Below are 19,843 nucleotides of genomic sequence, written 5' to 3'. Positions count from 1 at the left end.
AAGCCAGATGGTGACCATTTTCAGATAAGTGAATTCCCACCATGAAAATAGAACATACAGTAAACTACCAAAATACGAACTATCAAACATTGTGCATAAGTTGTTGAAGAAGAAGAAGATCTAGCTTCTACAGACTAAAAAGGAAACACCCTCCGATCTTTTTACGATATCATTCTACCAGAAGCCCTTCGAAAGATGGGCACAATTGGATTTACAAGTTTCGGGTTTCCATTAAAAACCAGGAACCAAAACCTTCCTGTTGTTGCTTCTAGTTCCTCCTCCCCAGAAAGAATCAGTTCAGAAGAAAATGGGTGTGAGGTTTTGAGAAGAACAGCAATCGTATCTGGAGCTTCATTGGTGTCTTCAGCAATATTAGGATTCCCTAAAGAGGGATTGGCCGTCGTCAAGCAAGGACTTTTAGCCGGTAGAATTCCAGGCCTGTCTGAACCTAATGAACAAGGTTTGTCCCCTTTTAATCCTAGATACAAAATTAATTAGGGAATATGAAAACTCTTACAATTAATACCAAAATCATCAATCATATATTCTTAATCAATTTCGTTATTCATCTTCACGATGTTAAAACATGATCAGACAGGTTGGAGGACTTACCGCCGACCAGATGAGAAGTCCGGCGGCCATGGAGTTGGCTGGAGTCCGATCATTCCGTACGCCTTTTCAGTGCCTGATGGTTGGGAAGAGGTAACAATTGATTATAATCCCTTCTGAATCCTTCGATAACGTTAAGAAATCAGCAACGGTTTGGTGATTTGTCTACCATCTTTTCCAGACACCAGTATCGATAGCTGATCTTGGAGGAACGGAGATTGATCTGAGATTCAGTAGCCCAAGTGACGGACGCCTGTTCGTCGTCGTTGCACCAGTTCTCAGATTCGCAGATTGTGAGTTCACCCTTCAAAAAAAATAAACTTTCATCGTTTTTTCTCCATAACTAAACATTCTATTACGTCATTTTATACATAGATCTAGAGGACGATGCCAGGATAGAGAAGATCGGAACTCCAGAGAAAGTGATCAGTGCATTTGGACCAGAAGTAATTGGAGAGAACGTCGAAGGTAAAGTGGTGAGCAGTCAAGTTAAAGAATATTCAGGAAGAAAGTATTATCAGTTCGAGTTAGAACCACCACACTGTTTGATCACAGCCACTGCTGCTGGAAATCGTCTCTATTTGTTCAATGTTCTTGCAAATGGTAATGAAAATGAAATCCTTATCAGTTTTGAATCTTGAAAGATTGCTTACATTCATTAACGTGTTAATTATCTTTGCAGGTCTACAATGGAAGAGGCACAACAAGGACCTGAAAAAGATAGCGGATTCTTTTAGGGTTGTATAGAGGGAGGCAACATACAGATGATAGTAGTATACATGATCTTCTTGTATAAACGTGCCATTGAAAACATTATATTTCAGTTTTGAATTTTGAAGCGACCCATGATCGACATGCTTGAAAAATATAATACGAACACTTTGGGGTTAGCTGAAAGATAGTCAGCAAAATGATTGAAACATAGCGAAATAGCAAAACCATGGATGAGAATTTTTGTGATCTTGAAAGTACCGTACTTTTCTTAAAAGTATTAAGGGTAAATTGCAATAAACTTAACTAGGTCACTTTATTTACAATTTTGTTATAATATGAATCAAAATAAAGGTTATTTTTGTTCTCCCGATAACAAATCTTCGTAAATTGCAATAAAATCATTAAGTCTATCAATTTTTTTTTTTTTTATTTTGACACCTTGTTTTTTTTTTTAATTATGTCATTATATTTATAATTTTGTTGCAATGTCAACCAATTGACTCGTTACCATCGATCTAACATGTTATCAAATAAATAATATGACAATATTGTGATGTGAAAGTCACGTCAGATCTTATGTGGCAAAATTAAGTTTTAATATAGGATTTACATTGAACCTATCACATATCTTCTTATCTTCTTCTTTTTGTCAGAGCACTTCTTCACAAATGACGTCTGAAAGGTGGTCCAGTTGTTCAAATTCACTTACAAGTCAGCAAAAAAGACAGTCACACTTTCAGTAGATGATATTGTGGTTTAGAATCTTGATTTGTAAAACAATTAAATTAAGACCCTGATAAGGTTGATCCAATGATTCAAACTTACTAAGCATCTCCCATATCGATCTTGTAGGGGTTTTCATTTACTTATTGTACAAATCAAGCATTTAAACTACAATAACATCTCCTGGAAGGGTGAATACACCCCTTTCGTTGACTTTTAAGTGAGTTTGAACCATTGGATCGACCTTCAGACATCATTTGTGAAGAAATACTTTGACGAGAAAAGTAGAAGAAGAGAAGATATTTGAAACTGGGTTCAATGCACACCCTATATTTGAAACTCAATTATGCCATATAAGATCCGACGCGACTTCCACATCACAACATTGACATGTCATTTATTTGGCAACCTGCTAGATCAATGGTAACCGGTCAATTGATTGACATTGCAACAAAATTGTAAAGGTAATGACATAATTGAGAAAAACAAAACACAATGACAAAATCGAAATTTTGATAAACTTAATGACTTTATTGCAATTTAAGAAGAGTGGTTACTGGGAGAACATGAGAATCGATCAGTTGGTTGATATTGTAACAAAATTGTAAATATAGTGATTTGACTGAGACTAAAAAAATATGATGTCAAAATAAAAAATTCCACTAATTTAATAGCTTTATTGCAATTTGTCCAAAGTATATTAGAAACATTGTCAACTATATACCGAAAACTTTATTTTTCTAGTTAAAAGTATTAATCAAATTATGTAATATATTATATAACAATGGAATAATGAATTTATCCAATGGGCCGTCATACAAATATATATATATATATATATATATATATATATATATATATATATATATATATATATATATATATATATATATATATATATATATATATATCCTTCCTGGTAAATAAAGAATTTTTTGTCATATGTCATCTTCTCCTTTATTTTGACATATGACATTTTTCTAAAATTTTTGAAATTTCTATTTTCCATTTGTCATTTTATTGTATTTTTCATTTTATTAGATTAAAATTCCAAATTTAATATGTAAGGTATTTCTTAGAAAGGGTTTATATATAATATATTCAATACATTAAATTCTCATTAATTTTAATAATTTAAAATTTTTCTCATTTTTCTTATAAATTCAAACTTTTCAAATTGTTAAAATTTCATATTCAATTTTTTTAAATAAACTCATGTAATACATGAGTCTCATACCGTGTGTGTGTGTGTGTGTATATATATATATATATATATATATATATATATATATGAGGTAAATTTTGTGTGGAATAAACCAAACACCACACATTAACCATTAGAAGAATGATTGATAATGGTAGAGAATACATCAGTAAAGCCAATACCTATTGGAGAATAAAGTCAATAAGTCAACCATTAAAGAAGTGACACGTCATTTAAATGTTAGAATCGTAATTAGTACGCAATGTTTTTCTGTTCAGTATATATTGATATATTGTATTATTATTCAATAACAATGAAAAACACTTCTCTCAATTTTCTCTCTCAATCAATTCATTTCTCATCTTTCTACATGGTATCAGAGCTGAAGTTCCTGATTTCATTCTTGTTGATTTCAATCTTGTTGTTTCTTATTCACTTCATTTGATCTCTGTTTTTCAAATCATGTCAAGTTCTACTCAAAATCAAGCAAACGGATCCAATGGATCTAACATTGAAATTTCAAGCCCTTATTATCTTAGATCTTCAGACAATCCAAGCACGATTCTGGTGTCAAAACTCTTCGATGGAACAGGATTTGCAGCCTGGAAGAGATCTATGACATTAGCTCTTTCAGCAAAGAACAAACTCTGTTTTGTCGATGGTTCTATGAATCCTCCTGCTGCAAGTTCAGATCTCATTCACGCATAGAATAGAGTTAATTCAATGGTCATCTCCTGAATCTTGAATTCTTTAAACAAAGAAATCGCTGAAAGTGTATTGTTTCTCCAAACAGCAAAGGAAATCTGGTTTGAACTAAGAGAAAGGTATTCTCAATCTAATGGCACTTTGATCTATCAAGTTCAAAAGAAATTATACTCTATTAATCAAGGATCTGAGGATTTTTCTAGCTATTTCACAAAAATAAAAAAGATATGGGATGAATTAAAGATGATTCAAGAAGTTCCTGCATGTACATGTGAATCGGCTGCTCTTTTTAACAAATTTATGGAAGAACAACGTTTAATTCAGTTACTGATGGGATTAAACGATTCATATAAAGCTATAAGAGGACAGATCTTAATGATGAATCCATTACCTAACATTTCCACTGTTCATTCATTGTTAATTCATGAAGAAAGGCAGAGAGATATTTCTTCAAATCCAAATGTTGTTACGGAGGCCATGGCAATGCAAGTTAATCAATCATCAAAAAGGAATCTTAACTGTTCTCACTGCAAAAAGTCAGGGCATGTGAAGTCAACATGTTACAGACTGAATGGTTTTCCAGCCGATTTCAAGTTCACAAAGTCAAAGAAGATGGATTCAATGGCAAATAATGTTGTTGATAATTCTCAATCTATATCACCTGAGCAGTACAAGCAATTGATGCAGCTTCTGAACAATAACAGTGGATCAACTCAAATCAACTCTGTGATTACTAATGGATCAATGGATACTGCAGGTAACTATACTGATTCTTCAGGAAATCATATATCATACATCTTTAATGTTGTTCTTGGTTCAAATGGTGAAAAATCTTCACGGATCATTGATTCGGGGGCAACATATCATATTTGTTCAGACAAAACCTTATTTTCTTCACTAATAAATTTTTCTCAGTCTCATTCCATATCTTTGCCAAATGGTCAAACACTACCAGTTTTTCAAATTGGAGATGTTCCAATCCACAATACCATCAATCTCCGTGATGTTCTATATGTTCCAGAGTTCAGACATAATCTCATATCTATTGCCAAAATCACCAAACAGTTAAAGGTTTGGATAATCTTTACTGATGATTTTTGTGCAATGCAGGCCTCTTTATCGAAGGATAGCTTCATTATAGGGAAAAGAGTGAACAATCTGTATATTCGTGGCAACAAGTACTTGAAGACTCCTACATATATTAATGTCAATCAGATAGTTCCATGCAAAAAGAATGATGTAACTCTGTGGCATAATAGATTAGGTCATTTACCATTTGAAAAACTGAGATTGTTATCTCTTACAAATAAGGAATGTACGAATGACTTGTTCAATTCATGTATTGTTTGTTATCAAGCAAGACAACACAAACTATCTTTTTCATTGAGTGAGACTGTATCACAACAACCATTTGATCTGGTTCATATAGATATATGGGGACCATACAAGGTTCCAACCCACAATGGATTTCGGTATTTTTTGACCATTGTTGATGATCACAGTAGATGTACTTGGATACATTTATTAAAACATAAAGGTAGTGCATTCACAACTATTCAAGCATTTATCAAGTATGTTCAAACTCAATTTCAAGTCACTGTAAAGAATATTCGTACTGATAATGCATTTGAACTTGGATCTAGTCATGAGGGCATTTCATTTTTTTCAATCTCTTGGTATAGTTCATCAAAAATCCTGTCCGTACACACCCCAAAAAAATGGGGTGGTTGAACGAAAGCATAAACATCTGTTGGAGGTATCACGTGCATTATTTTTCCAATCTGGGCTAGGAAAATGTTATTGGGGAGAATGTGTATTGACTGCTGCTCACATCATAAATCGTACCCCTTCAAGAGTGTTGAATCACAGTTCTCCTTATAAAGTCTTATTCAAGAAAAAGGTAAATTTGAATGACATGAAATCCTTTGGTTGCTTATGTTTTGTTTCAACTTTATCGGTTAACAGGGACAAATTTATGCCTAGATCAAAAGTTTGCATATTCGTGGGATACCCTTTTGGTCAAAAGGGTTATAAAGTTCTTGATTTAGAAACAAGAATCATTTCTATTTCACGGGATGTTAAGTTTATTGAACATGTATTCCCTCTTCATTTCACAAAGGGTATTAATGTCCAAGATTCATATATTCCCATGTCTTTCAATGAAGATGTCCAAAGTGAACATAATTTCTCCAATGAAAACCAAGAGCATCAAACTCTCAATGAACCAGATCATGAAGAAGTACTACATGCTCCTCCTATCAACAATGACCATATCAATCATGAAGAAATACCACCTGTTTTTCCTGTTAATCATGAAGCAGTACCACCTCCAATTCGAAGATCTAACAGAAACAGCACTCAACCAACTCGTTTAAAGGATTATATATGTTACAATGTGACAAGTCAATTTGATGATTGTTCTCACACCATTACCAATATGGTCATCAATGGTTCTAATTCTACTTATCATGCTTCCAATCATGTTGCTGCAATGGTTAACAATATTTCCATCACTCCCAAAATCAATGAACCATTATTCTATCATCAAGCAAAAGGCAATCCATTATGGGAAGAAGCAATGAAAAAGGAGTTTGATGCCTTAAAAGCTAACAATACATGGGAAATTGTCAAGCTTCCTAAAGGAAAACGACCCATAGCATGCAAATGGGTATATAAAGTGAAGTATAAAGCAGATGGATCGATTGAGCGTTATAAAGCTCGATTAGTGGCTAAAGGTTTTACTCAAAAAGAGGGGATAGATTACAATGAAACATTTTCACCTGTAATCAAATTCAATACAGTTCGAAGTTTAGTAGCATTGGCTGTTAAAAAGAAGTGGAGAATACACCAATTTGATGTAAATAATGCCTTTTTACATGGCGATTTACATGAAGAGGTGTACATGAAGTTACCACCTGGAATGGATGGAACAGATTCTTCATTTGTATGCAAGCTCAACAAGTCACTATATGGTTTGAAGTAAGCCTCTCGCCAATGGTATGACAAACTCTCTTCATCTCTTTTAATTAGAGGTTTTCAAAGATCTTCAAATGACCATTCTCTTTTTATCAAGAAAGTTGATAACTCAATCATCATTATGGCAGTATATGTAGATGATGTTCTGGTTACAGGGAATAATGATAAAGAGATTTATGATCTAAAACAATTTTTGGACAATTAGTTCAAAATCAAGGATTTAGGATCCATTAATTTCTTTTTGGGGTTAGAATTTGTTGAAACAAAAGATGGAATGATTGTTCACCAACACAAATTTATCACAGATTTATTGGAGTATTACTTGCCTCATGATGCTAAAATTACTCATTCTCCATTGCCTAGCAAACTCAAAGATTTATATGTCAAATCTGATCAACTCAAGGATCCTACATCATATAGACAACTGGTTGGGAAATTGAATTTCTTATTACATACTCGACCAGACTTATCATTTACAGCTCAATTTTTAAGTCAATTCAACAACAATCCTGGTCAAAAGCACTTTGATGCAGCGATTCATGTTCTCAAGTATTTGAAAGGAACTTTATATCAAGGTGTATTTCTTAATGACAAATCAGATTTCAAATTAGAAGCCTTCTGTGATTCAGATTGGGCTGGTTGCCCTACTACTCGAAAGTCTGTCAGTAGTTTTTTTATCACAATGGGAGGAAGTCCAATTTCGTGGAAATCAAAGAAACAAGCTACTGTCTCTTTGTCTTCAGCAGAAGCTGAATATCGCTCTATGAGAAGGGTTTGTTCTGAGTTGGCCTGGTTAAGTCGTTTACTGACTGAATTTGAAGTTCCTAATATCACTCCTATACCAGTGAAGTGTGACAACATGGCAGCAATATATATAGCAAAGAATCCTGTTTTTCACGAGAGAACGAAACATATAGAAGTAGATTGCCACTTTGTGCGTGAAAAACTTCAAGATGGTCTCATATCTTTGTCCCACATTTCCACTAAAGATCAACCTGCTGATGTTTTTACCAAGTCCTTATATGGTGCAGATCATCTTCATGCTATTTCCAAGCTTGGTCTCCTTACATGTCCACCAGCTTGCCGGGGGCTATTGGAGAATAAAAGTCAATAAGTCAACCATTAGAGAAGTGACACGTCATTTAAATGTTAGAATCATAATTAGTACGCAATGTTTTTTTGTTCAGTATATATTGATATATTGTATTATTATTCAATAACAATGAAAAACACTTCTCTTAATTTTCTCTCTCAATCAATTCATTTCTCATCTTTCTACAATACCAAAACTTGACTACGCCCATTTGCTATAACCTGTGCCTTGAATATTCCATCCTTCCTTTTTATAAACCCATTTGCATCAAACAACCTTCTTAACCTCGGGTACATGAACAAGATCCCAAGTACTCATTATGCACAGGAACAATCCACTTATCTGCATCCTCTGAATTATTTGCTCCACTATAAGTTATAATTTCATCAACATATCTCATAGGAGGTACAATTTGTTTCCTTTCTCGATTTCTTGCAATGCATGAATTGGTGGTGATGTATTGGATTAGGAACCACATTCATCTTCACCATTAGAAGAAGAAGAATGTTGTATTGGTGTGTGTAGTAGGAAGCTCCACCTGAATTTGAGGACTCATCATTCTTTTCATCCACATCATTCTTTTTTGTCCTAAATTTTTTAAAGAAAAAAAAAACAAATTCTACCACACCGTGTTTGAAAAAAAATGACCTCTTAAAATTATAAATTAAGATAATCGTCTTCTTGTGGCATTATTTTCGGAAGTATTGTCAAATTATATACTAAAAACTTTGCTTTCTAAAGTTCAAAGTTCAAATTATTAATCAAATACGTTGTATGGAGTGGACCAAACATCACATATTATTGACAGTCTAGGGTCTAATTTTGAAAATCCTTCTTGCATATTGGTTTTTGCTAAGTCAATATTTTAATAGCATCTCGTATAAGGGTTTGAATAACTATTTTTTTTTTCGAAAGAGATTTGAATAACTTATTGATGATACATCAAATGAAGTGTTTATTGGATTAGGTATCTCATGTTGTAAATGACAACATTTCTTGGATCAAGAGCTCCGTCATCCATTCACGAACCAATATGTTGTCAAATACCACATAGTTGAAGAGGACACTAACCCCCATTACTCGATTGACGGGATTGTTTTGATACCATTTTCATACAAAAAAAAAAAACAAGAAAAAAAATAAGATTACATTATATTAAATACTATTAGAATGAATACCCAACAAACAAGACTGGAATGCGAATTAAGGATTTAAATTTGAGATAATAAAATATGAAAACCTATAACACAAAATATGTCGGGAATACAATATTAAGCACTTTTTAAGTTCATGTTTCTTGCACGTGCTAATCTTTCATTATCGAAACAAATATTTGGATCCATTACTGCTATCAATCAATAGTAGCTACGAGATCATACCCATGAAGTTCACTAATTTGGATTAAGGATTAAATTTTTTATTTATTTATACGCACAACTCAACATACTTGCAAAAATAATACTTGCAAAAATAAATATCCCAGTTGATACAAAATAGCAAGGACAAACTCACTCTCCCATGACAGGAATTAAATAACCATATGATATCATCAATCTTACCTAAATTTCTACCAAAATCTAAATCTATGTTTAAATCTTAAATCATCCCAAATGTAAGCACAAACATAGATTTCAACAGCTCAAAAAACCAACTCATTGGTAGACTCAACAACCAACCATGTTTATCTTCACTTCTACACCTCCTTCATTCAACCTGTTCAAAACAAATTTGCACAAAGAAAAAAGAAAAAACTTTATATATATAAAGCTACATTTGTTACACAGGATGAGAGAGAGGAGGGTATTCATGTCTTTTGCACAAACATGAAATCAGTCGAGGTCATATACTTGTCTTGTCTTGTCATGTCATATCCTGCATAAAAAACAAACCTAAGGGGCAAATATGTAAAATATGCGAATTTATGACCTTGACTTTTTCAATCCTCTTCTTCAGACGCCTCATTCAGCCACTGAATAAACTTCTCCGATTGCTTAACGAATATTTTATCCGATTCATCTGCATCTTCTTTCTCACTTGCCCAATTAAGAATCGCCTCCTCTTGAATTATATCTTTATCATACAAAACATGCAAAATCTGCACAAACAGTATTGCAAACTCCTTCCCAGACTCCAAACACATTTCTTCAAATTTCAATATCACTTCAATTTCATCATCAATACCATTTAAATAAGGTTTCAACAACTTCCCCCATTGAGAAATCACATCATTCGTGCTCTTCACCAAATCTTTACCAGAATTACGTGAAATATCAAGCGCCAATTTCATCATGGAATAAAACAAAGCACTAGCACAATTCTCAAGAGCCATATTGTATGACAACCGAAGGGAGTTCACTTCAAGGATAATATGGTCATCTTTCACATTTTCATTAACCCCCCTCAAGAATGTCGCTTCAACCTCTTTCTCAAAGTACTGTGACTCGTCTCTATTATCATCATCAGATTCAGTATCGGATTCTCTTACATCAGAAAGTGGAAGAAAAGAGTCATCTTGGATTAAAGCTTCAAGATCATCATAAACCGCTTGTGTGAGCTCGATAAGTTTCGATTCAGGTATTGGTGCAACCGAATGTCTCCATTCTTCTTCATGGTCAACTTCACTCATTGACCAAATGAAACCACGCCCATTTTTACCAATCTCAGATACAACACAATCATTTGTTGAATCACCATTTTCAAGGGTGTTTGTTGTTTCTATGATCCCACTATTACTATCAGCATATTCAAGCTCCTCATCACTATCTTGTTTCACTGGTTGTGGAAGTAAAGAAACTTTTGAGTAACCCGGGACAACAAATTCTTGTCCCACAACAACTTTATAAGACAAAACAACACCAGGTTCCAAAACTGCCCCTGACTTCATCACAACTCCATCGCATAATATCGCATGCCTTAGTTTGCATCCATCTTGTATTGTTACATTATTCCATATATAGCATCCATCAATGGCAACATTAGAACCGATTTTACACCCATCCCCAACAACCGAATTTGATATTCTTGTGTTGTGTCCAATAAAGGTGTCTTTCCCGATATATGTAAAGGGCCCCACTTGTGAAGAACGAGACTGTGTTATGTTGGATGCGCGATAAATCCCGTGTCTTTCAAGTTTGGTGGCATTGTTGATTGAAAACTGGACATCTGGCACTAAAGGGTATGTCCACCTTTGAATTATGTCTTTACTTATGGAGTCATAGCTTCTAAAGTTATCAATTCGAGCAGCATAACTTGAATGGATTTCATGAGTGAAGATTTTGTAACCCATGATGTCATCAACAAGTAAACCTTTCACAAAGTGGCGACGAAGGTGTTGGTAATCAAAATTGTCTGTGAAAAGACTAAGGACTTCTGGTGAGCATATGTCTATGTAACAATCTTGTTTATCATTGTGTAAAGATAAAGAAGGGTTTTGAGCAAGAAATGACTTATCAAGAGTTAAGGATCCTTTGCGATCATCTGCTTTGTCTTCATAGAACAGGAGTTGCTTTGTAGCAGGATCAATGGCCATGATTAATTCGTCTGTTCCAAGACGTGTTTGGCGTGTAACTTGAGAAGGTTTTGATTGCTTGATGACCATTGTCATGACAGCATTGTTGTCCCTTTGTCTTCTCTCTTTGTGTTCTTGAAGGGCTTGTGTGAGCATCATGTTGCTGACTGTGTCTCCACTAACAAGAATGAAATCACCTTGAATCACATTACGTTCGTATATTAAACGTAAAGCATCACCAGCACTAATGCAATTGTGGGATTCGATTGTTGTGACTGAAAAGTTTGGTTGATTAACCCATTTGGACTTGTCTAAATAGTTGATTATTTGCTTGGAATGTGAACAACAGAACACAAAAACCTCTTCAACATCAGCAGATTCAAGCCATGCTAATGTGTAATCAATCATGGGGGTGTTGACTAATGGTAAAAGAACTTTTGGACATTCAAGGGTAATAGGTCTGAACTTTGTGGTGAAGCTGTCAGCTAAAAGAATGGCTTGCAATGGAACTCGTGGCAAATCATCTACACCATCTTCTGCTGCTCCTGCTTTTACACCTTTCTTAGCTACCATTGTTTGGCAGCTTCAATTTTCAATCAGATTTCTTTTCCTCTCCTGCAATCTAAGAAAGCAACATTGTAAGGTTTTAATGAACAGAAAATCCACATGTTGGGGTGACTAAAAACCCTAAATTTGGCGCAGTAGTTGCAATCATATATGAAAGAAAACATATTGCAAGCCATGTTCTATGTAAGGTACCATATAATCACTCAACCAACCAAATAGTGTTAAACTAAAACAGATTAAAATCCATAAAGTAGACGAATTTATAAAAACCTTCGATGCGAATTCCATAAACCCCCAAAAGTATCCATAACCCTAATTTTCAAAACCGAAGTGCATCTCAGCATTCAAATTAATACATTAGAGATGGTACATATAATGTAAACAACATTAGATAACAATAAAAAATGCACAATTTATGACGAGGCTATCTAATTAAAAAGTGGAATGCGGAGGACATACGCTTTAAGGAGAGGGAGGAGTGAAGAAGCTTGGTGGAATCAATGGAGTAATAGGAGAAGGCGACCTTGGCAGGCTCAACGGCGGATTCCGATGGTTTTTGATGTCAGTCGTGAGAGGTACGGCGGAGAGAACGGAGAGAGACTGTAAACTGAAGCGTGAGTAGGCAGCGAGAAGAGAGGGATCATGTTCACAACATTAAGTCATTCTTCCAGATTTAAACCCTCAACTTTCAGATTGTACATAGAATACCCTACAGTTGCAAAAAAATCCAAACACCTGTGGTTTGTTTATTAGTACCCACTAGAACATGCTCATCAGACGTATTCGTCCATTATCGATAGAGGTTTTTATTACTATGTTTTAACACACAAAATAAAAATAAAAATAAAAATATTCCTTGGTTAGTGGCCAACTTTTTTAAATGAAAAAAATCCATATATTTGTTTAAAAAAATTACACATATGATAAAATTAACTATGTAAGTCAGTTTGTTAATGCATATCACTTTTGAAATGCGTATCTAACCATATTAATACAGGAACTTATCCTTGTTAATATAATTTTTTTTAAATATATATATTGACTTATTTGGCAAGGATGATATGCATTCTATCTTTGAGTTTTTGTGTAACAAAAGATGATGAAAATATATCACACAGGAAATATGTTATTGGGTTTTTTTTAAGAGATGGAAGGGAAGGGAATGAAAACAAAACGTAGGTACCCTCCTAAGTCATTTTCTCTTTCAGTTATCAGTTAGAACAGGTATTAGCCGGTAATATTGGTGTATTTTAAACAGTTAAAACAAGTTAGTTGCTTTATTATGTACAAAAAAAAAATTGTCAATATATAAATACGGATAAGAGGTAGTTACCATCCTAAGTCATTTTCCTATATTATTTTCACTCTCCTACTTTTGGGAGAGTTAGGAGGGGAAGACAAAATAAATAAATAAATAAATAAATAAAAGCTCATATCCTTCTGTTCCATTCCATTTCCCTGTGTCACTCAAGAACACCATTCTTCCATTTACTTTCATTTCATTCCCGTTCATCCCTTTCCTTTAATGAAAAAAACTCGAAAACAAGACCTTAATGCTTATACTTTTTCAACAAACTATATGTAGTTGTTACTTTTAGAAAGATTTAAGACTTAGCTTCCAAAAAAAAGTCAAATATATAATAAATTTGATCGATAAACCTTAGCCCAAAAATATTCTTAGCCTAGCCCAAATTTAAGATCATTCATAAATTAGATATTCCACTTCAAATTTTGCTTTACTTCTTTTCTTTTGTGTGTGTTTTTGTGACTACTAACAAAAAAGAAAAATAAGAAAAATGCTCCTCTCATTTTCCTCTTTTTGTTTCTTTTCTTTTATTTTGATTAGTGGAGCGGACGAGTCTCAAATTAATTCGAGATCAATTCTGATTAATAATTAATCAATTTTAATTAATTTTATATTAATTTATTAATCATATAAATTAAAAAAACAATTATTTTAATAATTGACCCCATATAATTTATTAATCACGTAATAAATTAACAAACCAATTATCTATTTCTAAAGAATATATTAATCATATAATATATTAACAATTCATTTTTCATAATTTCTAATTAGTTTATTAATCATATAATAATATAATAAATTATATTTCTCTCCTAATACCATTTCTAACTATTTCTTATTATGAAGGCAACCCAAAAAAGGACTTTGCTTCCAATTACAAGTATATACCAATTTAGTTATGAATTTAGACACCTTAATTTAACAATTGTATATTTGGTTGGTTAGTCTATATACTTGTTATGTGTTGGATCCTAAGGGAAGTTGGTTGTAAGACCTTATGCCTATTATGATAGATAACTCGAAGTTCAGCATGTCTTTAGGATGATGACATTGGGCTTATAGGCCCACAGGTGTGTTGACTATAAACTAATGATGGTTAAAAGTTCTACAAGTCTTTGAGATGATGATTTATGCCTATAGGCCCATTTAGGTGTTGACTATGAGCCTTGTATGTATACATTATTTATGTAATGTAATATGTGACATTTTGGGGAACTCGCTAAACTTTGGTTTATAGATGCACGTTAAATGTTTTTAGATAGTTCTTCTGACCGTAAGAGTGATCCAGCTTGATTGTACTGTACATGCATTGCAAATGATCATGTTTCTAGACTTCTGTTGACTATGATGATTTACGTACTCATTTTTCCCATTATAGGATTTTGATACATTGATACTTGATTTGATGCTCTTGTTTTTAAACAATTTATTACTTTGATCTTTTTATGAAGAAGTTTTGGAAACTTTTTGATTTTTTTTTTTAAATTGATTGAAAAGTGGGACGTTATACTTATCCTAGTTTTATTTTTGTTGTATTAGACACCCTTTTAATATTCATTTTTATTATGTTTGTCGAATACAATATTGCAAATATCGGGATCCTATATGATATAGTTTTCTGTTTTGCAAAATCTTGATTATAAGATCTAATAAGAATAATAAGATCATCCTAAAAGTAGTTTAAAACATAAAAAATAAATATTCGGCGGTTAACCATTCATTTAACAATAAATAGTTTAAAACGTGAAAATACATCTATAATACATCATTTACGAATAGACAATTTAAAATGAGTTTTGTAGGGTTTATATTTGATTCACTTAGTTAGCACAAGAATCGATTATACGATTATAGTATTTCGGTCATACCCAAAAACAATTATAGTATTGATCACAATCATACAACTAAGATCACGATTTTAAGAACATTCGTCGAACACATATTGGACAAATTTTATATATGTGTTTTATTATATTTGCGGTTAAATTTGTAAATTTTGATCAGGGTATTATTGTATTACATTATTTTTATTTTATATAGAAAAAATATGGATTTTAATGGTTTTTTACTTTTTTTTTTTTTAAACTGTTATTTTAGCGACAGATATTGACGGAATTCTATGACTAAATTAGATTTATATTCCCTAGAAAAACTGGCCCAAAACAAAATCCATTACTAATATGTCATAAGAATATCTATTGTTAATTCGTAGACAAAGTCACAAAAACCGTCCAATTTACGTTAGAATCAGATACTAATCCGTCACAATCAGAAAACTTTATTGGAAAGTTGTCACAAAATCAATGGGAAATCCATCACAAAATTACCAATGCGGTTTTCCAACGGATTATTTTCTGTTGAAAATGAAATACGGGAATGAGGTTTCTGATGGATTTGGCGGATGGAAATGCGTGTGTCCAGTATCGCATCGTATCGGAGATGGTATGCCAAATGGCTTTGTCCTTTCATGACCTCATCAGTGAGACAACAATACCCCAATTCCCCTTGATTAAACGACAATGAGTAGGCGAACACTACTAGGGATGAGCATCGGAACCGGGTATCCGCTTTTGGAACCGGAACCACCTCGGAACTGCCGGTTTTGGAACCGGAACCGCCTTAGGCGGTTCCGGTTCCGGTTCCTAAAGTTATGGAACCGCCTAAGGCGGTTCCGGTTCCGGTTCTCGTTTTTTCGGAACCGCTACCCGCTGGGTACCCGCCGGAACCGGTTTATATATATATATATATATATATATATATATATATATATATATATATATATATATATATATATATATATATATATATATAATTTCATATAAAGGTGTGTTACTTAGACCGGTTTAGAATATATTGGTCCGATTTTGTCCGTCTTTGGTCCGAATTGATTTAATTTGGATCGAACTAAATTGCGGTTTTGTCGAAAAAAGTTAACAAAATTAATGCGACCGGGTTACCCGCTCCCGGAACCGGAACCGCCGGTTCCGGGACTGGTTCCAAATATTTAAGAACCGCCTAGAGCGGTTCCGGTTCCGGTTCTAACTTTCTAGGAACCGCCGGTTCCGGTTCCGGTTCCGGTTCTCACCAAATGAGGCGGGTACCCGCCTACGCTCATCCCTAAACACTACACTACGGCTAAACAACCCCCCCAAGCCAAATGGCAAGCTAACCAGATCACATAGTCTTCATATCCTCCGTCAACATGGTCCTGACATTATACTTATATTTTATATTACTTTAACTGGCATCTGCCATTTTATGATTTTTTTTTAGAAGATTTTAACATTTTCAGTATACTAGTTTATTTGACATTTTTTATGATTTTCGATTTTTGAGTATTGATATTCTGATTGAAGGAGAATAAAACAATTGGTTTAAATTAATGGTTAGATTATGCGGTTTTGATTTTGAACATGTCAATAAAATTAGTTAATGATGGCATTGACTAGTCAACATAGGGTGGCGAAGAAGACCTTGGCCGTCTAACATGAAGCTTCCTGGTACGTGGTTGGTGTGTATGACCTTATCAACGCGTAGGAGGCATTTCTGGAAGCGCTCCAAGCGACGACTTGACAGTCAACATCATTATTTAATTTCTTTGATTTATAACATGTTATACTTGATTAATAAAATATATAATAATAGTATATTAGTATAACATAAATCTAACCAGGGAAAGTGGTATATTTTAATTAGAAATAACGAGTTTAAGAAGACAAAATATTTAATTAAAACATTAGTAAAAAATAGTTATGGATATATTATATTAACTATTCCACCGGGGACCAACAAGTGCTATGGCAACGACTTTCTAAAGGAAAGTCAACTCAACTCGTCTTCTCCACTCTGCTTTTATAGACCAAATGGATCATCTGTATTTCCATTTCTATTTCATCTTTTACAGAAATGGATAGAGAACAAGAGCAAATGCAATTCTTGGGCCTCTTCGGCATCTTCAAAGAAAGCTTCAAGATCATCCACTCATGGCGAAAGATCTTCACCCAAATAACTCTAACCTTAATCCTCCCTCTAACCTTCATCTTCTTGGGTCACCTCGAGATCTCAAATTCACTCTTTCAAGACATCAAACATACAGAATTCGAAAAAGACTTTACACGTCCTGGTACCAGAACATACAATAAGCTCTCCGACACACTCTCATCGGAATGGATAACTTTCTTGCTCTTCCAAATCGCCTACTTCACCATCCTCCTCATCTTATCCCTCCTATCCACCGCCGCCGTCGTCTACACCATCGCCTCCATCTACACCGGCCAAGAGTTGACTTTCAAGAAAGTAATGAGCGTCGTCCCAAAAGTCTGGAAAAGACTCATGGTCACATTTTTATGCATGTTTGCAGCTTTCTTCGTTTACAACTTCATCGCAGTACTGGTAATGTTCATCTCTATGGCGATCTTTCCTTTTAACGTTGCGGTTGTCGTCCTGTTCGTCGTCTTGATCATTTACTTGATTGGGTTTGTGTACATGACTGTGATTTGGCAACTGGCGAGCGTGGTCTCTGTTCTTGAGAGCTCGTATGGGTTTAAAGCTATGAAGAAGAGCAACGATCTGATCAAGGGAAACCAAGGAGTTGCCATTCTTATCTTCTTTATGTTGAATATGTTCTTCATACTTGTAAAGTACTTATTTGAAATATTCGTTGTTCACGGAAGCTCGTTGAACATGGAGGCATGGAAGAGGGTTGGATTCGGTTTCTTGTGTTCCCTACTGCTTTTAACATTCTTTCTCTTCGGGCTCGTCATCAAAACGATACTTTATCTGGTTTGCAAATCGTATCATCATGAAAACATCGATAAAGGAGACCTGTCCAATCATCTTGAAAGTTATCTCGGTGATTACGAGCCTCTAAGTGGAAAAGATGTTCAGTTAGAACAATATCAAGTTTGAGTTCAGTTCAATGTAGTACTCGATAACGGATTTTGTCTTCCACTAATGCTATTTTTTTAGTAGTGATCTAGACGTATATCGTATTGTGCCTCATTTACTTTTGAAAATATGATTCACGGTTTTAATACACAAATTAATTTGAAGATAGATTTGTGTCTTCAAGAATGGATGAACCCATGATTTTTTTGGCTCCAATTGGTTAAGAAACCTTAATACTGCCTCTCTTAGGCTCTAAAAAGAGCCTATGACAGAAAATGAGGTAAAAACATTTCATTTGTTAAACCGATCAACACATGTGAAGTGGTCAAGTTGCTCCATGTCGTGTGGCCATTTCTGACGGTGAGCCATTTTAACATTATGCATTAATTAATAGCATTATACTTTGCCTCTTTATACAAAAGGCATTGTTGACATTTCTCATTTTTCGTCAACTTTAATACTTATTTTCAATGTTCCATTCATTTTAACTTACATTCCCAAGCATCATAGTAATGTACTTTTAAGTTTCAGTATATACCATTAGGATATGAAATCCAACATTTCAACTTACGTGTGATTTATTTTTGGAATGGCACCAATATATTGAAGACCGAAGCTAGCTAGATATATACTAGCCAAAACCAAAGTACATATTAAGACAAAATTGGATTGAATCAACATATTCCAATTCTTTCCAGCCTTAGCGTTTTTAACAACAAACCAATTAAAAGAATAAGCAATAAAGTTATAAAAAAATGCAATGCTTCATAATACTTGGGATGACGAAAAAGCCGTGTTCCAATCTGTACAAAGAACCCAAATGACTGTCAAGAAAACTGAATCCAAAATCACATGTTTTCTATATGAGTAGAAGAACGACCATGAATCCTTTGAGCCATCTACACAGTAAAATCAAACTCATGAATAAAGACATCCACCCAAGCAGCCACCCGATTCAACACCTCTCTGGCTAACGAACACTTGAAGAATAAGTTATTAACATCTTCAGGGTCCTCTCCGCAAACTCGACACAACAAAGATCAATATCTCTTCTATCTAAATTCACCTGCATAGGAATATGATCTAACATAACCCTCCAAATAAAGATATTAATCTTTATTGGATTCGACATATTCCACTACGTAACACGAGCACCTATAGGAAGAAGACTAACATCAATCTGAAATCTGGAAGACCGTATTGTGATACCTCCAAAGGGGTCTAGCTCCCAACCCCAATCATCTAGTGTTGACTGTAACCGGACCGAATCCAATATGGAAAGCAAATTCAAGAGTTTTAAGTACTCAGAATCCTCTTGTAATTGTCAGACGCTAAGAGAAACTCTAACCCTAATAAATTACCTTTGGTGAAGATGAAAGTTCTGCGGAACAAGGAGATACCTTTGGTGAAGGTACAGTGGGAGCATCGGAAGGGGGTCCGAGTGGACGTGGGAGCCAGAGGCAGAGAGGCGGGAGCACTATCCGGAGTTGTTCGTCGCGGCAGACTTTGAGGACGAAGTCTAGTTCAAGTGGGGGAGAATTGTAACAC

General features: G+C 34.1%; 3 protein-coding genes across 5 annotated transcripts; 2 read left to right on the top strand and 1 right to left on the bottom strand.

The window, feature by feature from the left end:
• Positions 1 to 29: 29 nt before the first annotated feature.
• On the top strand, positions 30 to 1,499 carry LOC111901950 (psbP domain-containing protein 4, chloroplastic). Of its 2 annotated transcripts, none has more exons than XM_023897821.3 (5): positions 30 to 460; positions 599 to 702; positions 791 to 902; positions 985 to 1,212; positions 1,292 to 1,499. In XM_023897821.3, the coding sequence occupies exons 1-5, from the start codon at positions 196 to 198 to the stop codon at positions 1,354 to 1,356; spliced, it is 774 nt and encodes a 257-aa protein (XP_023753589.1). In that variant the 5' UTR covers positions 30 to 195; the 3' UTR covers positions 1,357 to 1,499. The 2 variants fall into 2 exon arrangements, with proteins under 2 accessions (XP_023753589.1, XP_023753590.1); XM_023897822.3 differs by having other exon boundaries at positions 320 to 460; positions 595 to 702.
• A 7,969-nt stretch (positions 1,500 to 9,468) lies between these two features.
• Positions 9,469 to 12,850, bottom strand: LOC111901951 (uncharacterized). 2 transcript variants are annotated; one of them, XM_023897824.3, is made up of 3 exons: positions 12,559 to 12,850; positions 9,951 to 12,147; positions 9,469 to 9,737 (listed from the first exon to the last, which is right to left on the bottom strand). In XM_023897824.3, exon 2 carries the CDS (start codon positions 12,103 to 12,105, stop codon positions 9,961 to 9,963), a length of 2,145 nt encoding a protein of 714 aa, XP_023753592.1. In that variant the 5' UTR covers positions 12,106 to 12,147; positions 12,559 to 12,850; the 3' UTR covers positions 9,469 to 9,737; positions 9,951 to 9,960. The 2 variants fall into 2 exon arrangements, with proteins under 2 accessions (XP_023753592.1, XP_023753591.1); XM_023897823.3 differs by having other exon boundaries at positions 9,951 to 12,154; positions 12,559 to 12,846.
• Positions 12,851 to 17,314: 4,464 nt separating this feature from the next.
• On the top strand, positions 17,315 to 18,316 carry LOC111901984 (uncharacterized). Its single transcript, XM_023897857.1, has one exon. It carries the CDS (start codon positions 17,315 to 17,317, stop codon positions 18,314 to 18,316), a length of 1,002 nt encoding a protein of 333 aa, XP_023753625.1.
• Positions 18,317 to 19,843: the final 1,527 nt, after the last annotated feature.

Source organism: Lactuca sativa, chromosome 6 (genome assembly GCF_002870075.4).
Source record: "Lactuca sativa cultivar Salinas chromosome 6, Lsat_Salinas_v11, whole genome shotgun sequence".
In the NCBI taxonomy this organism is placed as follows: Eukaryota; Viridiplantae; Streptophyta; class Magnoliopsida; order Asterales; family Asteraceae; genus Lactuca; species Lactuca sativa.
This window is presented reverse-complemented; position numbering and strand designations above follow the sequence as displayed.

Bases quoted from the DNA above. Each gene is read 5' to 3' on its own strand.
- LOC111901950 (XM_023897821.3), top strand. From the start codon at position 196: ATGGGCACAATTGGATTTACAAGTTTCGGGTTTCCATTAAAAACCAGG. The intron at 461-598 runs GTTTGTCCCCTT...ATGATCAGACAG, and splicing joins GTCTGAACCTAATGAACAAG to GTTGGAGGACTTACCGCCGA. The intron at 1,213-1,291 runs GTAATGAAAATG...TTATCTTTGCAG, and splicing joins GTTCAATGTTCTTGCAAATG to GTCTACAATGGAAGAGGCAC.
- LOC111901951 (XM_023897824.3), bottom strand. From the start codon at position 12,105: ATGGTAGCTAAGAAAGGTGTAAAAGCAGGAGCAGCAGAAGATGGTGTA.
- LOC111901984 (XM_023897857.1), top strand. From the start codon at position 17,315: ATGGATAGAGAACAAGAGCAAATGCAATTCTTGGGCCTCTTCGGCATC.